Source organism: Herpailurus yagouaroundi, unplaced genomic scaffold (genome assembly GCF_014898765.1).
Source record: "Herpailurus yagouaroundi ecotype Mexico unplaced genomic scaffold, PumYag 67793, whole genome shotgun sequence".
In the NCBI taxonomy this organism is placed as follows: Eukaryota; Metazoa; Chordata; class Mammalia; order Carnivora; family Felidae; genus Herpailurus; species Herpailurus yagouaroundi.
The window spans coordinates 23,831,725-23,851,638 of record NW_024420586.1 but is presented as its reverse complement, the minus strand read 5'-3'; the positions used below and the strand labels follow the sequence as shown (position 1 = coordinate 23,851,638).

Genomic DNA, 19,914 nt, shown 5'->3' with positions numbered 1-19,914 from the left:
CAAAGGGAAAGTTGGGACATCAATAAAAGGAAGAACGAGAGTAAAAATATAGGTAAATATAATAGATTATCCTCCTCTTGAGTTTTATAAATGATGTTCGTTGGATGAAGCAAATATTATGACACTGTCTAGTACGGTTCTCAAAGTATGTAGAGAAAATATTTAAGACAATTATATTATAAAGGTGGGGGTGGATAAATGAACCTAGATGGTGGTAGGGTTCCTTTTCTGTTTTCCTTTTTAAGAAGGCTCCACACCCAGTGTGGTGCTTGAACTCATGATCCTGAGATCAAGAGTTACATGCTCTACCAACAGAGCCAGCCAGGTGCCCCAGTGCTTAAGGTTTCTGTATTTCATTTGAAGTGATAAAATGGCGAGACCACGTTGAAAAGGTTTTCCTTTTTAAAGGTTGCTTCCCGAGAGCAACCACTAAAAATCTACACAAAGATATACACTCAAAACCACTACAGAAAAATCAACATGGAGTTCAAAAAAATGTTCAAGTAATCCACAGGAAGACAGAAAATAAAACAGAGGAACCAAAAAACAGACAGAACAAATAGAGGGGCACCTGGGTGGCTCAGTCGAGCGTCTGACTTTGGCTCAGGTCATTATCTCATGGTCTGTGAGGTTGAGCCTCTCATCAGGGTAGAGCCCACTTTTGATCCTCTGCCCCCCTCTCTCTCTGCCCCTCCCCCATTAATGCAAGCTCTCTCGCTCTCAAAAATAAATAAACATTAACAAAAATTTACACAAAGGGGTGCCTGTGTGGCTCAGTCGGTTAAGCATCCAACTTTGGCTTGGGTCGTGATCTCGCAGTTTGTGAGTTCGAGCCCTGGTCAGGCTCTGTGATGACAGCTCAGAGCCTGGAGCCTGCTTAGGAATCCTTTCTGTGTCTCCCTCTCTCTCTTCTCTTCCCCTGCTCACGCTCTCTCTCTCTCAAAAATAAATATTTAAAAAATTCAAATATTAAAAAAATCTACACAAAGATATACACTCAAAACCACTATGGAAAAATCAACATGGAATTCAAAAAAATATTCAAGTAATCCACAGGAAGACAAAAAACGAGAGAACAAATAGAAAACAAACAACAAAATGGCAGACTTAAACTAAATCATACCAAAAGTTTACACTAAAATTATATTAAGTGGCCTATATATTCCAATTAAGAGACAAGAGATTGAAAGAGTGGATTAAAAAATGACCCAACTAATACAGGAGTACTGATGCATAGGGGCACTTGTACCCCAATGTTTATAGCAGCACTCTCAACAATAGCCAAATTGTGGAAAGAGCCTAAATGTCCATCAACTGATGAATGGATAAACAAATTGTGGTTTATATACACAATGGAGTACTATGTGGCAATGAGAAAGAATGAAATATGGCCCTGTGTAGCCACGTGGATGGAACTGGAGAGTGTGATGCTAAGTGAAATAAGCCATACAGAGGAAGACAGATACCATATGCTTTCACTCTTAGGTGGATCCTGAGAAACTTAACAGAAACCCATGGGGGAAGGGAAGGAAAAAAAAAAGAGGTTAGAGTGGGAGAGAGCCAAAGCATAAGAGACTCTTAAAAACTGAGAACAAACTGAGGGTTGATGGGGGGTGGGAGGGAGAGGAGGGTGGATGATGGGTATTGAGGAGGGCACCTTTTGGGATGAGCACTGGGTGTTGTATGGAAACCAATTTGACAATAAACTTCATATATTGAAAAAAATAAAAAACAAATAAAAATAAAAAATGACCCAACTATACATCATCTATAAGAAACTCACTTCAAATATAATCATATGTAGAAGTTACAAGTAAAAGGATGGAAACACATACAATGTAAACATGAATCAAAAGAAAGCCAAAAACTATATTAATACAGACAGTGCAGACTCCAGAGCAAACAAAATTATCAAAGACAAAGAGGGACATTAAGTGATGCTAAATTTACCAAGAGATGGCAGTCCTAAATATGAATACACCTAACAAAAGAGCTTCAAAATATATGAAGCAAAACTGACAGAACGGAGAGGAGGAATACACAAATCCATAATTACAGTTGGAGACTTCTACAACCCTCTCTAAACAATAGATAAAACTACTAGGCAGAATATCGGTGAGGATAGAGAAGAACACTGACATCCAGTAGGACTCAACAACAGCACGACAAACAGCATGCAAGTACCCATGAAACATTTACCAAGATAAACCATATCCTTAGCCTTAAAACCAACTTTGACAAATGTAAAAGAAGTAAAACTGTACAGATTATGTTCTCCATCAAAAATGGACTCAAACTAGACATCAATTAACAGAAAGATAGCAGGAAAGTCTCCAAATGCTTGGAAACTAAACAGCATACTTCTAAATAAGCCATGGGTCAAAGAGGAAGTCTCAAGGAAAATAAAAACTACACTGAACTGGATGAAAATGAAAATAAACATGTCAAAATTGTGCTTGCTTCGGCAGCACATATACTAAAAACATATCAAAATTAATGGGATGCAGCTAAAGAAGTGTTTAAAGGGAAATTCACAGGGGTACCTGGGTGGCTCAGTCAGTTAAGCATCCTACTTCGGCTCAGGTCATGACCTCGCAGTTCGTGAGTTCGAGCCCAGTGTCTGGCTCTGTGCTGACAGCTCGGAGCCTTCAGCCTGTTTCAGATTCGGTGTCTCCCTCTCTCTCTGCCCCACCCCCACTCGTTCTCTCCTCTCTCCCTGTCTCTCTCAAAAATATTTAAAAATTTAAAGGGAAATTTATAGAACTAAAATTCTTACATTAGAAAAGAGGAAAAGTTTCAAATAGCCTAAGCACCCATTTGAAGAATCTAGAAAAAGAACAAAGTAAACCTAAAGCAAGAAGGAAGAGAATAATAAAAATAAGAACAGAAATCAATGGAATTGAAGCGAAAAATAAGAGATGATTTCACTGATTTATGAAACAACTTGAGCAACACAATAAATTATGTACTATTGGATTATAGCCCAAAGTATAAAATAAATATACGTGAGTCCATACTGATATAGGTAAGTTATTAAATAAAAATTTTAAATGAAATTTTTGAATAAAAATTTTAAATAGTTATTAAATAAAATTTTTAAATGAAATAAAATTAATTTTTTAAATTTTTTAAATGAAGTAATTAAATAAAAATTTTAAAATCACCCAAGGAGATTCTTATAAATTGCTTAATTTGGGGAAACAATCAGATTCTCTAATATAAAGCTCTTGGCACATAAAATTTCAATAAACGGTAGCTATGAGAGGTAGTTGTGATAAATAATGTCTGTGTTTTATGACAAAACAAATTATTTCAGCAAGATGAAATAAGCCAGCAAAGCAAAACATGGACTCATTCTCTTCTAATGCCAAAGCTCGTTTTGTTTTACAATATCAGGTTCTCTCTTTTATAGTAGAATGTGAAATATAAAGTCAAATATTTGCTTCCAGTAGCCCAGGACCCCTATCCCTTGCAACAAAAGACTGCTATTCTCGCTGAACTGGAGGTATGAGGACTCAAGACCCAAAACTAGAGAGTCACTTCATGCTCTAGGACTGGCTGTCTAAATGGAAAAGTAGCAAAGTTTCTTTCTCACCATTCTATAGTCGAAGACTCCTCTGGATACATGGCAAATTTGTTCTGCTTCTGTTTATATGCATTTTACTCCCTAAGTTTTTCTGCATGAAACGGATCCATATAAATATACTCTGATATTTTACTGTGCCCAGGAAGATCCCAAGCAAAAGATGGAAATGAAAAGTGACCACTGAGAAAGGAAGAAAGAAATGCTCTTTTAGGGCTGACACCCTAAAGCGATGCCCCTCCCCTACCTTGCGTAAGGGTAGGTGGAACCTGTGACTTGCTTTTAATCAATAGGATATGTCACACATGATGGAGTGTCACTCCCTTGACTAGGTTATGTTATGTGGCAAATGGGATGGGATATCACTTCCATGATTATGTTATGTCATATAAGACTCAGTCTTAGCAGACTGGAGCAAAAGACTCTCCCCTTGTTGGCTCTGAAAAAGTAAGCTGCCATGTTTTGAGACTATGTATGGAGAAGGCCACACTATAAAAAACTATGAGTCTCTAGGAGCAGAGGGTAATCCTCCATCAAAAGCCAGCAAAAAAACCCCAAGGACTTCAGTCCTCTGGCTGCAAGGAGATGAATTCCGCTAACAATCCAAATGAACTTGGAAGCGAGTTCTTTCCTGGTAGAACCTCTAGAACATAGCCCAACCAGCACACTGATGGCAGCCTTGAAAGACCCTGAACAGAGAACCTAGGGATGCTGTGCCCAGACTCCTGACCCACAAAAACTGAGATAATAAATGTGTGCTGTTTAAGCCACTAATTTTTTTCTTCAAGCTTTTTTAAAAAGTTTATTTGTTGAGAGAGAGAGAGAGAGAGAGAGAGCGAGAAGAGAGCGAGCGCACCTGAGCGAGCAAGCAAGCAAGCAAGCATGAGCAGGGGAGGGGTAGAGAGAGAGGGATAGAGAGAGAATCCCAAGCAGGCCCTGCACTGATAGTGTGGAGCCTGACGTGAGGCTTGAACTCACAAACTGTGAGATCATGACCTGAGCCGAGATCAAGAGTTGGATGCTTAACTGACTGAACCACCCAGGTGTCCCTTCAAGCCACTAATTTTGTAATAATTTGTAATGTAGCAACAGTTAACTAATACACTCCTTTTCCTTTGCAGCTAAGGAAGTCTACTCATAGAAGTGAAGACACAATGTCAGTTTCTCATCATTTAATTATCACAGAGGAAAGTCTGTAGGATCCACTAAACCAAGTCCAAGTGCAACCCTGGCACTTTGCTGTCCTTGGGGCAGAAGATGACCAGCCTCGCAAGGAGTGATCCATTCTCCTTGGGCTGGAGGGTAAAGACCCATCTGAAGGCTGTAAAGACCCATCAAAGCCCACAGCCCAGATCTTCAACCTAGTCCTTCCCTTCTCCATCCATCACCTCTTCATCAATCTCTACTTGCACTGCCTCCCACCTGCCAATTTAGCTCTCTCCAATCACAGACCAGATCTTTGGGTCCTTCCCAATTCCCCAACTCTGGCTTCCCTTTGAATTCTTGGTTAGGGAAGGTTTTATATTCTAAAGCCAGGTACTTAAAAGCGTCATCACCAAAATGAAATCAGTGTGAAGATTACGGTTTTCCCAAAGGGAAAAGAAAATGGAATCGTTCTTAAAAACCAAAAAGTTCATAGGAAAACAAGTCTATCCACTGGCACATAGCTTAATCCTCACATCTCCAGGATCTGGGCATTGGAGGTATGCAGGCATATGTCTAAAAATTGAATATCTGATCTCACCTCAGCAGGCTTCTTGTGTTCTTTTGGAATTTTTGACTTGCTCCTATACATTGAGCTGGGAGTAAAGGAAGTGGAAGGACCTGAAAAAGATAATTAGAAAAAAAATACTGAGACTTCTTATTTGCTGATATTACTAAATGTCATATAACTCAATGTCATCCAAGAGAATATGAAAGGTATTAATGGAGAAGAGCACAGTGATCTCATACCACTGAAGAAAACAGTTAAATTGCAATCAAGAAAGACTCATAATGGAGTTTAACGACATTTATAGATGACCTCCCAGCATGTAAAAGCTTTGACACTGCTAATGCTGAGGAGATTTGATTGGGTGTAATCATACCTCATAACATTTTGGAATAACATGATTCATGTTCCACCTGGAGAAACAGTATCTGCAAAAGCAACTGGAAAACCTAAAAATGTGAGGCAAGTAATCTGTATCCTTCAGCCCTCCCCCAAATGCTACTGTTAATGAGGTTGTTGCCTTTTACAAATGATGATTCATCCCATCAAACCTTTAATACCTGAGTTACAATTAGACTTGTGGGGCCCTCAATTTATGCTCCCATACTTTTTTGTCCTTTCCAGAAAAGCACTGTTAAATCATTATTAGATTTGGCTTCTGTTGTTTTGGTAAATGAGAAGTGAAAAAAAATGCAATATGCCACAAAAAACCCAATCCTCCCACCTAACTTATCTATTTCTAATGAAATTTAAGTAAGAAAAATAATACCCCAAGCTTTCCTTCCTAGAAACATTTTTTTTAACCACTGAAAGAAACATGAAAGAGCTTAAGTCAAAGAATAAGTCCTCAAAGAGATACAGAGATTACCACCTGTTGGCCAGTTCTACTCACAGTCATCTGAACTGTCACTGCTGCTGAGAGTTCTATGGCGTTTCATCCTGGAGCATCCTGGGAAAGAGAACAACACTGAATAAAACAGTCAATACACACAACATCCATCCATCCCAGGGGGCAGTCAACACTGCCCTATAGATCTCAAGAAGCAGTAGCAGGCAAATCACACAAATCAAATGATTTCTGTCAAGAATATCCTCAAATGACCTACAGTGATGGGAGAAGATTACTATCACGTTTTCCAATACAGAAGGTACTAAAGACTGGGGAGGCCACACATAGTTCTTAGGAGGAAGCCCATGCAGCAATGGATTAATGGTCTAGAATCGGCTGGAGCCTCAGATGTGACCACATCACTGTCGACCCAAAAGCGGGGATAGCCATGGGGCCATCACCAGCCAGGGAACCCCAGTCCGGGAGGAGCAAGAAAGGAAAAAGCATTTGCAAGGCAGAGCTGTCAAGGGCCAAGGTCAACAAGTGAGGCATGTCCCACCTTTAAGAGCACAACTACACTGCTCTTCTGTCTGCCCCTTTTCCCTCTTTTCTCCCTGTCTCAGTCCCCCAAACAACTAGCCTAATTTAAAATTATATCTATCTATACATCACAAGGAATGTTGTTAAAAAGCTCCTATACTGTGACAAATGCAGAATGGTTTTGACTAAACCTTCAGTGCCCTTCCTTGTGTGTGTGTGGCCAATGGCCGATAAAAAAGAGGCACCACTTTTCTGGGAACATACCAGCACTAGAGTATAAGAAAAAAGGAAGGCACCGAAAGTTACAAAAGAAGTATCAAAAAAAAAAAAAAATGAAAAGAAAAGACAGTGATACAACCAGTAACTGACGTTCTTTTATGTGCCACAGTATACAAGATGCTATTAGGGGCAATCATGATTCCACAAGGAATAAAGGTCTTGACTACTGCTTTCGAGCCACTCATCTACCAAGGAGATAGAAACCCAAGTACAAGGCCACCGTGAGCAATCAAGAGTAACAGACACAAAAGTGCATGTTAAAAAGCTAAAAGAGTTCCGTTTCTGGCATTTCTATCACATTTTTCCAATACAGAAGGTACCAAAGACTGGGGAGGCCACATATGATTCTTAGGAGGAAGCCCATGCAGTGTGAAGAGCTTCACCAACCCACTCCACAGTGAAACTGGTGAAAATTACTTAAAAAAGAAGCAAAAAACTATTCATTTAAAATCCCTGGAAATGGCTCAAAGGGCATACAGCAAATAAAGCAGCCCTTATTAAAGAAAATCAACTAAAACTCAGTAAGTAAAGAAAGAATTTGTGGTATATGGACCTAGAACCACTTTCCTTCACCCCCTTTCTCAGCACAGATCTCATACCAGACTGGTACGGCCAAGAACACAGAGCTCCCTTTCCTCCAGCTCCCACTTGGAAGGCTTTCTTCCTGGGAGGAGCAGGATGTCAGCATTTTTCACCCTGCCCCGGCTACCTGTTGCTGAGGTTAAGTTCTACACAAGAGTAGCTGAATGGTTGGGCCTTTCTTCTTCCCCCACTCGTGGGATGGAGGCTATGCCTTGGGTGTGGTGCCACTGAGAATACAGAGGTTCCAACTGCCCTGACTCCAGCTCATCGAGTGGGGATTCTACGTCAGGAGAGGCAAACCTAGGAGACCTGAGGCTGCCACTCAGAGGGAAGTACATCATCTTCCCCACCCTCTATCCTAGAGCTATGGCTCAGAGATTTTTCCCAGGGAGAGAGGCAGACCACAGAAGAGAGGGCTCCAAATCTCTCCCCAGTGGAGCTGACTTCAGCTGGGAGGAACAGTCCTGGGGTCAGAAAAAAATCTCAATACTTATCTCAGGAACTATCCCTTCAAAGGAGCCCTAACTTGATTGGATCAGTTTGCGTAGCAATTTATGTCCCAGGGTATTATTAAAAACAACAGAACAATCAGACAGTAAGTACTTCAACTTAACAGCCTGGTATGGTGAGGAAAAAGACTGTCAACAAGAGCCCTGTCAAAACCAGTATCGTCCCCAGGTAACTGGGGCATACCAAAGGCTGCACCTCTAAGGAACAACATCAAGACCTACACTGCAGGGCAAAGGTGGGGAGTAAATAGACTTCAGTAAAATAATCTAGCCTATCCTTAAAGAAGTAAACAAGCAAATAACAATAAAAAGCCTTGGGTGGGGGGTGCCAATACCCAGTGTTGCTACATTATGTTATCTAAACTGTCCAGTTGCCAACAAAAAATTACGGGACATGAAAAGAAACAGGAAACCTATGACCTATAAACCAGAAAAAAAAGCAGGCAACAGAAACTGTCTGTGACAGCCATCAGATATCAGATTTAACAAGTAAAGACTTCAAAGTAGCCATATAAGGGGCACCTGGGTGACTCAATTGGTTAAGCACCCGACTTTAGCTCAGGTTGTGATCTCACGGCGTGTGAGTTCGAGGCCCGCCTTGGGCTCTGTACTGACAGCTCAGAGCCTGGCGCCTGCTTCGGATTCTGTGTCTTCCTCTCTCTCTCTGCCCCTCCCCTGCTCGTGCTCTGACTCTCCCTCCATTCTCTCTCAAAAACGAATAAAAACATTAAAAATTTTTTTAAAGGAACAAGGTGTAGATACATGCTACATAAAACATGTAAAAAAAAAAAAAAAACCTAGCAAAACAGTATGCTTGGCGAAAGAGGTCATAAACACAAGATCACTTATGTGATTCCATTTATACCAAATGTCCAGAGCAGTGGTTGCCTAGGGTTGAGAGTGAGAATGCAGGCTGACTACAAATGGGCACAAATTTTTTTGGGGGGGGGGGTGACAGAAGTGTTCTAAAATTGGACAGTAGTGATGATTGCAAAACCCTGTAAATATACTAAAACTCACTGAATTGTATACTTAAAATGCAAGATGTTATAGTATGTCAATTATACCTCAAAAAAGCTTTTAAAACCTTTAAAAATTATCGGGGCGCCTGGGTGGATTGTGGATCAGCACCGAAGCATCCAGCTTCAGCTGAGGTCATGATCTCGCGGTTCACAAGTTTGAGCCCTGCATCCGGCTCCATGCTGACAGCTCAGAGCCTGAAGCCTGCTTTACATTCTGTGTCTCCCTCCCTCTCTGCCCTTTCCCCTCTTGTGTGGTCTCATTCTCTCTCAAAAAAAAAAAAAATTAAAAAAAACCCTTTAAAAATTATTGTAACATTTTACGAATGAGAATTTTTAGGCAGAGTCAAGAAGAGTTAGCAATAGAAATATTCTATGTCTATTAAACATTACCTCTAGGTGGATAACTCATACTGGAATCGAAGGTAGCATATACCATAGAAGAAATAGTTTTATTCTCCATAAACTCTCAGTGAAGAAAGCCAACTGAGCATGGACCGTACCCTCTCTCCTCACTTCCCTGAGTTTTAGGAGACCCACGACTTCTTGTAAGAAAGATATTCCTCTTATCTGAAATTCTGGTCTTAGAAACTTTGGCTAAAACAGTATCTCCATTTCCTTTTCATTAAGTAATGAATGAATTAATGTTTTTATGTATGTATTTATGTTTTTAATTTCAGTTAACATACAGTGTTACATTAGTGTCAGGTGTACAACAGAATAATTTCCATTTTCTGTAATATCCTATTCTTTGAGTTTGTTATCAAACTGTTCATGACTGAGGGAGGTGAAAACTTTTAAGAATCTACAAAATTTTGTGGGTTTTTAAAATTTTTTTTGCTTATTTTATTTGATTTTTAAATTTACATCCAAGTTAGTTAGCATACAATCATGATTTCAGGAGTAGATTCCAGGAATCAGGAATGATTCATCCCCTATGTATAACACCCAGTGCTCATCCCAACAAGTGTCTTCCTTAATGCCCCTTATCCATTTAGCCCATCTACCCACCCAGAACCCATCCAGAAACCCTCAGTCTGTTCTCTATATTTAAGTGTCTCTTATGTTTTGTCCCCCAAATTTTGTTTTAGAAAACTATTACGGTAACATTCACTCTTTATGAAAGATGAAAAACAAAAAAAAAATTCTAAATTATCAATACAGAGTCTAGGAAACAGATTATCTAACACCAATAATACCAGTCCTGGGAAATAAGAAAGTGAACTGTTAATGATTTTTAGAAAAAAAAATAAAGCAAGCAAAATTTTTTGGTTTGGGCTGTTATAGTATACATTGATCGGTCTATCCATTTCTGAGACAGCACTGTTTTTAATCACTGTAGGAAAATTACAAAGAACAGTAAATGCAGCACAATGATAGTAAGTCTTTAGATCTGTCTTTACTTATTATTTCTAATCACAACAGTCCTATAAATATTACCATCAACCAGCCATTTTACAGATGAGGAAGTTGGGGCTCAGAAATGTTTAAGGGACATGCTTGGAGCCACATGGCCACCAGAGGGCAATGCTGGCAGGTATATTGGGCCTGGGCACTCCCCAGTTGACCCTGAGACCTTAGGCAGGCTGGGTGGATGACAGCAGGAAGGCTGCCCCTTCTCAGCCCAGCCTCCTCAGCGTGACCTTCGAGGCCCACAGTCAATACTCCGGATCCAATCTATCAGGCCTCCTCAGCTGCTGCTCCCTTACCCCCAGGACATTCTAGGCCCAACGTGATTCCATGAACACTTCTTATTTCATACTTGCCAGCTTTGCACGGAGCTCTTCCTTCTGTCTACAATTCCTTCTCTGTTAACCCTGACCAGGTCTCCCAACCTGGTCCTACCCATTTGTTGGATCCCTTCAACGAGGCTCTCCAGATATCCCTCTCCCACAATTATGCATTCCTTTGTTTTCTATTCCAGTCTCCGTGCATGCTTTTATCAGTGTAAAAAGCACCTTACTTACACTGTAAATATTCTTTACACGGTCAGTCCTGCCACTAGACCACAACCATCTTAAAAGCTGGGACTATGTTGGGGCGCCTGGGTGGCTCAGTCGGTGAAGCATCTGACTCTTGATTTTGGCTCAGGTTATGATCATCCCAGGGTCTTGGGATCGAGCCCCATGTCGGGCTCCGTGCTGAGTGTGGAGGCTTGCTTGAGATTCTCTCCCCCCCGGCCCCGGCCCTCTCCCTCACTCATGCTAGCTCGCTTGCTCGCTCTCTCTCAAAAAAAGAAAAACCTGGGACTATGTCACATTCATCTCTTACTCCCAAGTCTTAGCACAGTGTCCTGTACAAAATAAACATTCAAAAGAGTAGTAGATGCTCTGGTGCCCCACCCAGATCCCCTTTACCTAGCTAACATATCCATCTCCCAGCTACTGCCTACTGGCTGCTGATGGTTCACAGCCGTCCCCCTCCCAAGTGCAGGAGTCTCGTCAGGGAGATTATCCTCTCCCAGTCTCCCTCCCCAGGGCGCCAAGCAGTCAATAATTGTTCTGTATCTTCCCCCCTCTAACCAAAACATGGTAAGGCTAGACTTTGCTAGGACCATATCCTTACTTTAGCTCCTTCTTCCCTACCCTCTCGGCCTCACTCCTTTATCAGTTTCTCCTGAGAGCACTCCCCCTCAATAAATCATGTACATTCAAATACTGTCCCAGGTTCTGCTTCTAGGCACCCACACTCAAGACAACTTGTAAATCTTCATTAAAGTGGTATACTTTGCAAAGTACCTTAATATTTGTTTGTTTAATTATTTGGGGGGGGGGGGGAGAGAGAGAGAGAGAGTGCGAGCGAGCGGCAGAGAGACAGGGAGACACAGAATCCGAAGCAGGCTCCAGGCTCTGAGCTGTCAGCACAGAGCCCAGTGCGGGGCTCGAACCCACAAACCATGAGATCATGACCTAAGCCAAGGTCGGATGCTTAACCGCCTGAGCCACCCAGGCGCCCCTAAAAGCACTTCAAAATAAAATTTTTTGTTAAGCAAAACTATAAGTAAGTACAGTGCAATCTTGAGTAACTTCATGATGTGCCTCAATGTCTTATTTTTGGATATATTATTCAGCTGTTTATTTACTAGCCCTCTTTGCAGGGTAGAGACTTTATAAAGGCATTCTTTTCTTCCTTACCTCCCACAATGAGTATTCCTTTGTTTTGGCAGAAATGAAATGTGCACCAGGCCTCACTTTGCACCCTTGGGAGCGGTAATTTGACGGCAGTTTTCAGATCTTATTCCTACTACAATCTCAACCAAAATGATTAACAGCATGCTGATTTATTTTAACAGTGACTGCAAGCCAGGCAAAATATAAATGTATAAAGTAAATACCTTCCTTGGGTGAAACTCCCTTTTAAAGGAGCACTGTCTGGAAGTCAACCCAACTGGGATTATTTGGAACTGGAATCTAAGTCTGTGGTTTGGTGGCTACTTGACTCCCCATTAATATTCTCATAGAAGAGCAGGCAGGCAAGGAAAAGTGATTAGCTTAAACACAGCCCTTTCCTTCTATATGCCCAGGAGACAGACTTTTGAAATGCATGGTCAGTGCAAGGGGCTCCTTTTCACTACCCTCTGTGGGGCCATGTAGGAGTTTAAAAATAATCTGAGGTTCTGCTTTAAACATATTCACACCCTTTGACCCAGGAATTCTACTTCTAACATTCATCTTTGAAAAATAATCCAAAACACAGAAAATGATTATAGACAAAGATGTCCATTAAAATTCTACAATAGGGGCACTGGGTAGCTCAGTCAGTTAAGCATCCAACTTTGGCACAGGTCATGTTCTGTCTCTTAAAAATAAATAAAAATTAAAAAAACCCTATAATAAAAATAAATGAAACCTAGCTATCAAACGATAGAGGAATAATTAAAGCATGTTATCATATTTCATTCAATCACTTAAACATGGTATAAAGGGAAACATTTAGGTTAAAACGTTGTTTTAAGTATAAATAAGTTAAGTATAAATATTGGTTTTTATGGAGAGATTACATCTATGAAATAAAATATATGGAAAATAGATGAAGGCCATAAACCAATTTACTAACATTAGTTACATTAGTAAAATTAAAGTTGGATTTGGGGTGGTAAAAACAGTCTTTCCAATTTTTTCCATTGCCCACATTTTTACAGTACATTTATTATTTGAAAAAAAAAAAAAAACTTCTAAGATTTCAAGGTATCTGTCTCTCATGCCGCCCACAAATGATACAGCTGACCTGAAACACTGAGCTTATAAAAATAGCTGTCGCTGTCATTCAAAATGGACATTAACCAGAGCTGGGAAAAATCCAGAAAAGCATAATACAATCAATTGGATAGAGAAGCCTCCATATTTTTAAAAGTTTATTTATTTTGAAAAAGAGAGAGAGACAGAGACAAAGAGAGAGAGAGAGGGAGGGAGAGAGAGAGAGAGAGAGAGAGAGAGAGAGGGAGGGAGAGAGAGAGAGAGGGAGAGAGAGGGAAAGAGAGAAACTCAAGCAGGCTCTGTGCTGTCAGCACAGAGCCGGACAGGAGGCTCAATCTCACAAATCATGAGATCATGACCTGAGCTGAAATCAAGACCCAGGTGCTTAACCATCTGAGCCACACAGGTGCCCCAAGAGAAGTCTTCATATTATAAAGGTAGTCCAAAAAGCACAAAACTTTGCAATATCTGGAGACATTTTTGGTTGTCATGAGTCAGAAGGGGGGGAGGTATTACCGGCATCTATGGGGCTAGAGGCCAGGGAGGTTGCTAACCATCCAACAACCCACGGGATAGTCTCTTATAATGCACAGATGTATCTGGCCCAAACTGTCAATACTGCCAAAGTTGAGAAATCTTGCTCTAAAAGGATGAAGCAAAAATAGATTAAGACTCAAGAAGGGTTTAGAAACGACTGGCTTGAGTTCATTCACCCTATCACAGAATAAAAGTAACAAAGGGGCACTCTTTGAAACCTAAAGGCAATTTTTATCAAAAAGAAAGCAGGACTTTGAGCAATGCTTAGGGAACTTCGAGAACTCACCAGTTCAAGAAGTGGAACAGAATGAAAATGTAAACAGGTTCAAGAAGGACTGAGATAAAATCAAGGAGGATAAATCCATGATGGTATTTGGAAGTAATCCTTAAGTAAAGAAACATCTGAAAGTCCAGCTCCCTTAGGCTTTCAGGAAAATATCCTTTAGAGCCATTAACAGAGACAGACGTCTGAGTTAGGTCACTGGTCAGACCAGAGCAGAACACTTCTTGCATCCTTTAGGGTCAAGTCCTGCCCATGTGGGCAAAGAACCTCCTAAACTGTTCCTTAAGCAGAAATTAGGAATGTTATTAATGTGTTTCTTGAGCTGATTAGCTCTGCTTTAGGGTAAACAATACTAACCTCCAGGCTGAGGCCATTTGAGTCTACTGCCTATGGTTTAATTCAGAATTCACCCCTCTCTACGAAACGATTCAATCCACTGCTGCTTCAGTGTTGTGGAAACAAAACTTCCCTTCAAGTCTGTTCACCTCGCATATCTTTCTCCTCTGCCACATTTCACTGGTCCAGTGACTAAAGCCATATCTATCTAGAGACTGAGTAAACAAAATATAATCAGAAGAAAAAAGAACATAGCCTACATATTTTACTGCTTCTCCTCATCCCCAACAAATCTTTGTCTTTAAAAAAGAGATACCAAAAGTTGGAGCAGATGAACTTTTCTGTACTTTCTTAAAGACCGTCTTCATCTCAGTCATTTGTCATTTTAAAGCTTGTTTCTTAAAAATCAAGACACAGGGGCGCCTGGGTGGTGCAGTCGGTTAAGCGTCCGACTTCAGCCAGGTCACGATCTCGCGGTCCGTGAGTTCGAGCCCCGCATCGGGCTCTGGGCTGATGGCTCAGAGCCTGGAGCCTGTTTCGGATTCTGTGTCTCCCTCTCTCTCTGCCCCTCCCCCGTTCATGCTCTGTCTCTCTCTGTCGCAAAAATAAATAAACGTTGAAAAAAAAAATTTTTTTTTTAAATTAAAAAAAATAATAATTAAAAAAAAAAATCAAGACACATCGTGTGCCTCATGAATTCCCTGTGACCAGATGAGGAGGCTGGAGGTCAATCAACTCTTTTCCAAAGTCTCCAAAATGCATTAGAGAAAAAAGAGGAAGAAAATATGAATTTACCTAGGTAGGTTCCTGCCACTCAGAGAAGTATTTCCATTGTCAGCCACAGTTATCTCTATTACCAGGAAGCAGGCTTACCCTCTTCACTTTTTTTAAGTGTTTATTTATTTATTTTTGGGGGGGGGAGGGATAGAGAGAGAGGGAGAGACAGAATTCAAGCAGGCTCTACACGGTCAGCACAGCACCCGATGCAGGGCTCAGTCTCGTGAACCATGAGACCATGACCTGAGCCGAAACCAAGAGTCAGATGCTTAACCTGACCCACCCAGGCGCCCCTTGCCCTCTTTAATATACAGACTTGTTGACAAATTATTTGGGAATTTCAAGCCTCCTGAGTAGAAACCATCTTGCATGGAAAGGCCAGGCTGGGAAGTGAGTTTAAATCAGGGTTCAGTAAACTTTTTCTGGAAAGGACCAGCTAGCAAATATTTTAGAGTTTATGGACCATATGGTCTCTGCTGCAACTACTTAAATCTGCTATTGTAGCATGAAAGCAGTCACAGACAGCACATAAACAAATGAACATGGCTCTGTTCCAATAAAACTTTATAATACTGAAATTTGAATTTCATATAATTTTCACATCATGAAATATTATTCTTCATTTTTCAACCACTTAAAAATGTAAAAACCATTCTGAGCTCACAGGCCATACAGAAACAGGTGGCAGGCGAGATTTTGCTCACAGGCCACAGCTCGCCAACCTCTAGTCTAAACTACAAGAAACCTTTATTTTATTCTTTTTTTTTTTTTATAAAATTTTTTTTTAACATTTATTTATTTTTGAGACAGAGAGAGACAGAGCATGAACGGGGAGGGGCAGAGAGAGAGGGAGACACAGAATCGGAAGCAGGCTCCAGGCTCTGAGCCATCAGCCCAGAGCCCGACGCGGGGCTCGAACTCACGGACCGCGAGATCGTGACCTGAGCCGAAGTCGGATGCTCAACCGACTGAGCCACCCAGGCGCCCCAAGAAACCTTTATTTTAATGAAAGAAAAGAATATTGAAAATTGGAAGCTTACAACTGAATTATCCCTCTCTTAACAGCACCCCCTTCTTCCTAACCTCTCAGCACACTGTTTGGCTGATACAGACCTCACTGGAAGGTTTCAGCCTGGGTGGTCTATTCTGTGATATTATCTTGACAGATTTTAATGGTCCTAGGTCTTTCTAAATTAAAATCTGTTTGATGCCTTTTAAGGGAAAAAAGCCCCAGTTCCAGCAAGTTTTTAAAAATTAGCACTACATGTTCTTTGTAATTTATGTACATATATTCAACAATGTCAACTACCCAAATAAGTAGGTTTGGCATTTTAAGAGTAAAAAGAGATATATGTACAAAACATGAACCCTTTTGAGATAAAATACCATTTGCAAATAAGACCTCTTAAGAAAAAAGTAAATCGGGGGCGCCTGGGTGGCGCAGTCGGTTAAGCGTCCGACTTCAGCCAGGTCACGATCTCGCGGTCTGTGAGTTCGAGCCCCGCATCAGGCTCTGGGTTGATGGCTCCGAGCCTGGAGCCTGTTTCCGATTCTGTGTCTCCCTCTCTCTCTGCTCCTCCCCCATTCATGCTCTGTCTCTCTCTGTCCCAAAAATAAATAAACGTTGAAAAAAAAATTAAAAAAAAAAAAAAGAAAGAAAAAAGTAAATCGGTAAGAATAGCTTTACTATGAAATACATAATTCTTTCTCCAGATAGAAACTCAAACAATTTTTAAAAATAGCGGTTTCCAATATGTCTTATCTGCTGCTGTGAGTTGCTTCCACATTGAAATTTTTGTTCACATGTACCCCTAACACATTTATAATATCTATCCAATTTAAATTTTTTTTTTCAACGTTTATTTCTTTTTGGGACAGAGAGAGACAGAGCATGAACAGGGGAGGGGCAGAGAGAGAGGAAGACACAGAATCGGAAACAGGCTCCAGGCTCTGAGCCATCAGCCCAGAGCCCGACGCGGGGCTCGAACTCACGGACCGCGAGATCGTGACCTGGCTGAAGTCGGACGCTTAACCGACTGCGCCACCCAGGCGCCCCATATCCAATTTAAAGTGATCATCAGAATTAGGAGGAAAAAAATAACCCTGGTTATATTAAAACCTTGGTTTTAGTAACAATAAAAGGCATATCAGCCTCACATATAAAGTCAAAGAAACAGAAACAATCCCAAACTTACTGAGCAAGTTCAAATCCACTGCACACCAACAGTTCATACTGTGCTACTAAAGAGGGCAGACATTGCAGTGGCCACCAGAACTGAGAAACCAAGTCCTCTGGCTCCCTCAGGGCCAGGGTCACAGAACCAGGTGCACTAGACACGTTGTCACAATGGCTTGGATGATCACAGCCGAAAACTGGTAACCAATGACGTGTGACCAACCAACCAGAGAGGGGTTTCGGTGTTAATCCCAAAATCAATCAAGTTGGTTGGGGGTGAAGTGGAGGGGGGAGTGAGGTTAAACTCTCACCTCTGGTTTGAGCAATGCCTATGGCAAAGGAGCAGTCAGACATGCAAACTGAGACACAAGGGAAAGAGTCAGTACTGACTTTGAGGGCAACAAAAAGTGAAGGAAAATGAAATACGGAGCTACAAATTTTCCTCGGGAGGAATGAAAGGGACTGCGCCCCAGATGCCAACACAGGTTAAGCCCCAAGAAAATGTATCTAGCCTCTCAGCAGAGGTTCTCCATCCCCATTACCCACTGGAATCATCTGGGGACCTTGTAAAATTCCCAGTGCCCAAACTGCACCCATTGCCAATTAAGTCAGAATCTCTCAAAGAACCAGCTTTTGGATTCACTGTTTTTCTCTGTTGTTTTTGTTTTCAACTACATTAACTTTTCTTTCCTTTATTATTTCCTTCCTCCAGCTTGCTCTGAGTTTACTTTGCTCTTCTTTTGTTCTATTTTCTTTAGGTTGAAGCTCTGGTTATTGATTTGAGATCTTTCACCTATCCCTCATATAAGCATTTAGTGCCATAAATTTCCCACTCAGCGCTTATTTAGCTACATCCTACACGTTTTGATATGCTGTATTTTCATTTTCATTTTCATTCAGGTCAATGTATTTTTTTCTTTTCTTTTAGACTTCCTCTTTTACCCTTGGATTAATGAGAAGTGTGTTATTTAGCTTCCAACTGTTTGGAAACTTTTCTGTAGTCTTCCTGTTTTTGATTTCTAGTTTGACTGCATTATGGTCAATGAATATACCCTGTATAGAACTGATATAATTCTATGTCAATTAGATCTGGTTGGTTGCTGGTGTTATTTCTTCTATATCCTTGCTGATTTTCTGTCTAATGGTTCTATCAGTTACTGAAAGGGGCACTGAAACTCCCAACTCTAATTATGGCTTTGTCTTTTTCTCAATTTAGTTCAGTTTTGCCTTATGTACTTTGAAGCTCTGTTATTTGGTGGATACAAATTGAAGGGGGGGGGGTGGTGGCTTACTAGGTTGAGCATCTCTTGATTTCAGCTCAGGTCATGATTCCAGGGTCATGGGATAGCGCCCTGCATCGGGCTCCACGCTAGGTGTGCTTGCTTGAGATTCTCATTCTCTCTCTCCCCCACAAAATAAAAATTTAAAAAGTCCATCTAAGATTGCTGTGTCTTCTGGATGGACTGACTCTTTGAATCTTTATGTAGCATCCTTCTTGTCCTTGGTAATTTTCTTTGCTCTGATGTCTAATCTGTCTGAAATTAGTAATGTAGCCACTCCAGCTTTCTTTTAAATTTTTTTTTTTCAACGTTTATTTTTATTTTTGGGACAGAGAGAGACAGAGCATGAACGGGGGAGGGGCAGGGAGAGAGGGAGACACAGAATCGGAAACAGGCTCCAGGCTCTGAGCCATCAGCCCAGGGCCTGACACGGGGCTCAAACTCACGGACCGCGAGATCGTGACCTGGCTGAAGTCGGACGCTTAACCGACTGCGCCACCCAGGCGCCCCTCCAGCTTTCTTTTGATTGGTGCTTGCACAGTATATCTTTTTGCATCCATTTACTTGTAAACGACCTGTATCATTACATTTAACATGGGATACAGTGAAATGTGTCCACTCCATCTTGTCTGGAACAGCAAGTTCGCTCACTCTACTGTTTTTGTAACTCCTCGCATTAAATTTAGGCATTATCTCAAAATCTCTCGTTTCAAAAAATTATCTCCAAATAAAAAGTTAATGATTAAAAAAAGGAAATACATGATAAAAGGGCATCTTATGTTCCTACCATATCTGGAGAGTATTAAATTAAGAAGGACTTGTGAGACTTTCACTTACTGCATTCTCCTAGAAGAAGGAAAGAAATGGGATAAGAAAATAGGTAAAATTTACAGGTCTGAGTGTAACTGGGAGGCTGACTACCTATCTGCGGGCCAGTTGGTAACAAGGAAAATCAGTTGGTTAACAAGAATGTAACTATTTTTCATTAAAAGATCAATATTCACCACACCTGGTGCTCCTGGTATTTCTTTGTGGATAGGAGCTGTTTTTCCTGCATTTTCTAGTTTCCCTGTCTGGGTTTTAGTTATTTTACTACTTACTGACATTTTCAAAAGGTTAACAGAGGGAATTTAAAATGTATATATAACTTGAGAAGGAATAAAACTCTCATTAATTAGTTATACCACTTGTTAGTTCTGTAAAAGAAATGATGAGTGAGAAAGCTGGAAAGTACTGACTAAAATGTGGCTTTCTGAGAATTAGTTGTGTTCAGTCAT

The 19,914-nt window shown here is 40.8% G+C and overlaps 1 protein-coding gene across 1 annotated transcript in view; it reads right to left on the bottom strand.

Moving 5' to 3' along the window:
• Nucleotides 1-19,914, bottom strand: part of JADE3 (jade family PHD finger 3) — a 120,800-nt gene that overhangs the window by 62,559 nt on the left and 38,327 nt on the right. Inside the window, exons 2-3 of the mRNA XM_040468981.1 lie at nucleotides 6,187-6,243; nucleotides 5,328-5,407 (exon numbers count right to left, since the gene is read on the bottom strand). Coding sequence (XP_040324915.1) covers nucleotides 5,328-5,407; nucleotides 6,187-6,232 — 126 coding nt within the window. The 5' untranslated portion in view covers nucleotides 6,233-6,243. The remainder of the gene's footprint in view (nucleotides 1-5,327; nucleotides 5,408-6,186; nucleotides 6,244-19,914) is intronic.